Genomic DNA, 3478 nt, shown 5'->3' on the forward strand with positions numbered 1-3478 from the left:
AATGTAGAACTTAAAATTTTGACTTTTCCCTTTGCATTTATGTAACATAAGTTTTTAGAAAGCCAGAGTTGCGGCACAGCATGTTGAGTGACTGTTTGTGTTGCCAGTATCCCATATGAGTGCTTGTTTGAGTCCCTGCTGCTCCAGCTCTGATTCAGCTCCCTGCTAAAATGCTGGGAAGGCAGCAAATGATGGTCCAAGTGTTTGGGCCCCTGCAACTGTATGATAGACCTGTATGGAGTTCCAGGCTGCAACCTGGCCTAGTCCTGGCTATTGTAGCCATCTGAGAAGTGAATCAGAGGATGGGAGATCTTGCTCCCCTCTTTCACTCTGTAACTTTCCCTTTCAAATACAAAAAAAAAACAAACAAACAAACAAAAAAAAACAAAAAAAAAACTTGTCTCCAGAAGTTATGCACAATGCTATTGTATTTATATAATATTTCTGAAATTGACACACAAGAAACAAAAACAGTGGTTTCTAGTAATTAGAATGTAGGAGGAGATGGTGAGTGTGATCATAAAGTGACAGCAAGGGATACTTGAGGGGGAGATTGAACAGTTGTGGATTGTGATTGTGGTTACACAGATTTAAAAATGAAAGCCAGGGCTCTTTCCGGTAGCGGAGTCCGGCGAAGACGCGCAGCAATGGCACCTCGCAAGGGGAAGGAAAAGAAGGAGGAACAGGTCATCAGCCTTGGGCCACAGGTGGCTGAGGGGGAGAATGTCTTTGGTGTCTGCCACATCTTCGCGTCCTTCAATGACACCTTCGTCCACGTCACTGATCTTTCTGGCAAGGAAACTATCTGCCGAGTGACCGGTGGCATGAAGGTGAAGGCCGACCGAGATGAGTCCTCGCCATACGCTGCCATGTTGGCTGCCCAGGATGTAGCTCAGAGGTGCAAGGAGCTGGGCATCACCGCCCTCCACATCAAGCTCCGGGCCACAGGAGGAAATAGGACAAAGACCCCTGGACCTGGGGCCCAGTCGGCTCTCAGAGCCCTTGCCCGCTCGGGTATGAAAATCGGGCGAATTGAGGATGTCACCCCCATCCCCTCCGACAGCACCCGCAGGAAGGGGGGTCGCCGTGGTCGCCGCCTGTGAACAGGACTCCCCAGATTGTTTTCTGTTAATAAATTGCCATCGTGTCAAAAAAAAAAAAAAATGAAAGCCAGGAACATCTTCTAACTCCATATGTTTAGGAATAATTTTGTGAAAATAGGGCAATAAGAAGGAAGTTGCTATAGAATATTATGATTAAATACAATCTACCTATCAAGAAATAAAAACTATGTAATCTGAAGAAATAATACTAAGTCTCTAAAAATGACCTGGGTAAAGTTAAGATTACGTGGATTTCAAAAAAAAAGAGAGAAGAAATTACATAATTACATCAACACAAAATCTAGAAAAATATTGGAACATCTTTATAATTTTTGGGCAGGAAAACGTTTGTCAATATGATTTCAACAGAGACAATATCAAGAAAAAATTATTTACTAAAAGTATGAACATCATTGTATGATATTTAAATGATGAAGGATAAGCTAGGAAAATATTTTTGCTATACATACAATGAAAAGGGATAATTTGGTAAATTAAAAAAATTAAAGTAAAAGACAAAAATTAAAGGAAAAATAAGAAGAGACTGTAAACAAATAACTATGAGAAAGAAATGACTGACACACATGGTGAGGATGACTCGGCGATTAACTTTATTTCTATCTTTCCAGCTCAGCAAACAAGAAATTAAAAGGACACACAAGAAATGAGGATGCAATTGAGCAGACAAGTCCACACATCCTCTCTTATTCCTCAGTGGGGCTGGCTTGTGAGTCCAACAGTTAAGTTAGCCTGCATGGAGAAAAAATCTACAAATCCAGGGTGGCTCAGAGCTTCAGGTTTGTAGATTTGACACCATTTGATTGGAAGAGGCCTCTTCCCATCTTAGTGATTCGTATATTTTCTCCTAAGATTGCAGACTTCGTTACTCGTATTTCCAAGTCATGGGATCTAGAACTGTTCATGCCGCCTCACAACACACAAAAAAGATCATAATCTTCCTTCAAAGGAAAGAAAGGAAAAGGGAAAGAGCTGAGAGAGAGAAATGTTTAAAACTGAGAATCGGTGAGTGTAGATTGAAAGGACACAATTACTGAGGAGAGGAAGCCAATAGGATCAGTTTTAGAGGGGATGACATTTAACATTACTTAAGCCCTGAGGTCATGGAAAGTAGTAAAGGTCAGGAAATCTGCTACCACCTTTTTGTGTTCTCAGCGAAGGCTTATTGCATAGAGTCCTCCCTTCCCTGCATAGCTTAGAGAAGACTGACAGATGAGCCCCATGTTTACCAACGACAAGGTGACAGACAACCCTCCAATTGCGAAGTTCTGTCTTAGCAAAGATTAGCTGACCGGTTTGTCCTCACTGATCGATCTGGACAAAGGTGCCCATGCCCATTAACTTAATTTGATAAAGCCTTAGTGAGATTGGGCTCCTTATACACTGCCTCATGCATCACCATCCCCACCTCTCCCTTAGGGTCCTCTCCAAAGAATCGCCTGACTTAACACATTCCTTCACCTCACACCACATGCTCAGACTGATTCTTAACTGCCTGGTGTACTTCTCCCTGCGAAAACTCAAGCACTTTTCTGCCAAACCTTTGAGATGATTGCAGATCTTAAAATGGTGGTGTTCTATTGCCACAATCCCCCTACCTCTGTTGAGATAGTTTCTTTGTACAAAGCTTTCCTGTGCCTACATTTGATTTTGTTTTTAATCAACACAGGGAAATTTAGCACTGTCTAGAAAAATTCAAAATTGGTACACACTTTTATTCAGTAACTTCTCCTTTTCATTGTGTTTATGAAAATACTCACTCAAGCATGAAAAAAAGTCCAAAAAATTCATTTTTGTCTTACTTAAAATTGTAAAAATGAGCATAAAAGAAAACATTTAAAACTTAGAAACAGTAAAGCCACTGCCTGCAGTGCTTGAAACCCATATGGTCACAGGTTCGAGTCCCCGCAGCTCCACTTCAGATCCAGCTATTTCCTATGGCCTGGGAAAGCAGTGAAAAATGGCCCAAGTGCTTGGGTCTCTGCACCTGCATGAGAGACCCAAAAGAAGCTCCTGGTCCTGGTCCTTGCTTAGGATCGGCCCAGCTCCTGCCACTGGGGCCATTTGGGGAGTGAAGCAGTAGATGGAAAACCTCTCTGCCTCTGCCTCTCTGTAATTCTGCCTTTCAAAGGAATAAATAAATCTTTTAATAAAAAACTTAAAAACAATAGTTACCAACAGTGTGTTCTGATATAAATCATGTTATGCAAAAATTAGAATACAATAATTATAAAAATAAAATATTATATTTCTGATTATCTTTGAGTAGTAAAATTACCATGAGTTAATATTAAGAGATAGGAAATACATGTAATAACACAGTATGATTCTATTTGTCGATATTTGTGTGTGTGTAT

The 3478-nt window shown here is 40.7% G+C and overlaps 1 protein-coding gene across 1 annotated transcript; it reads left to right on the plus strand.

The window, feature by feature from the left end:
* The first annotated feature begins 596 nt into the window (after positions 1–596).
* Positions 597–1164, plus strand: LOC100337691 (small ribosomal subunit protein uS11). Its single transcript, XM_008256464.4, has one exon. It carries the CDS (start codon positions 597–599, stop codon positions 1101–1103), a length of 507 nt encoding a protein of 168 aa, XP_008254686.4. The 3' UTR covers positions 1104–1164.
* Positions 1165–3478: the final 2314 nt, after the last annotated feature.

The sequence above is a fragment of the Oryctolagus cuniculus genome, chromosome 1, assembly GCF_051225735.1.
Source record: "Oryctolagus cuniculus isolate XC-2025 breed Fujian yellow rabbit chromosome 1, ASM5122573v1, whole genome shotgun sequence".
Lineage (NCBI taxonomy): Eukaryota > Metazoa > Chordata > Mammalia > Lagomorpha > Leporidae > Oryctolagus > Oryctolagus cuniculus.

What these genes read in the sequence shown, in the direction of transcription:
- LOC100337691 (XM_008256464.4), top strand. Translation starts at nt 597, where the DNA reads ATGAAAGCCAGGGCTCTTTCCGGTAGCGGAGTCCGGCGAAGACGCGCA.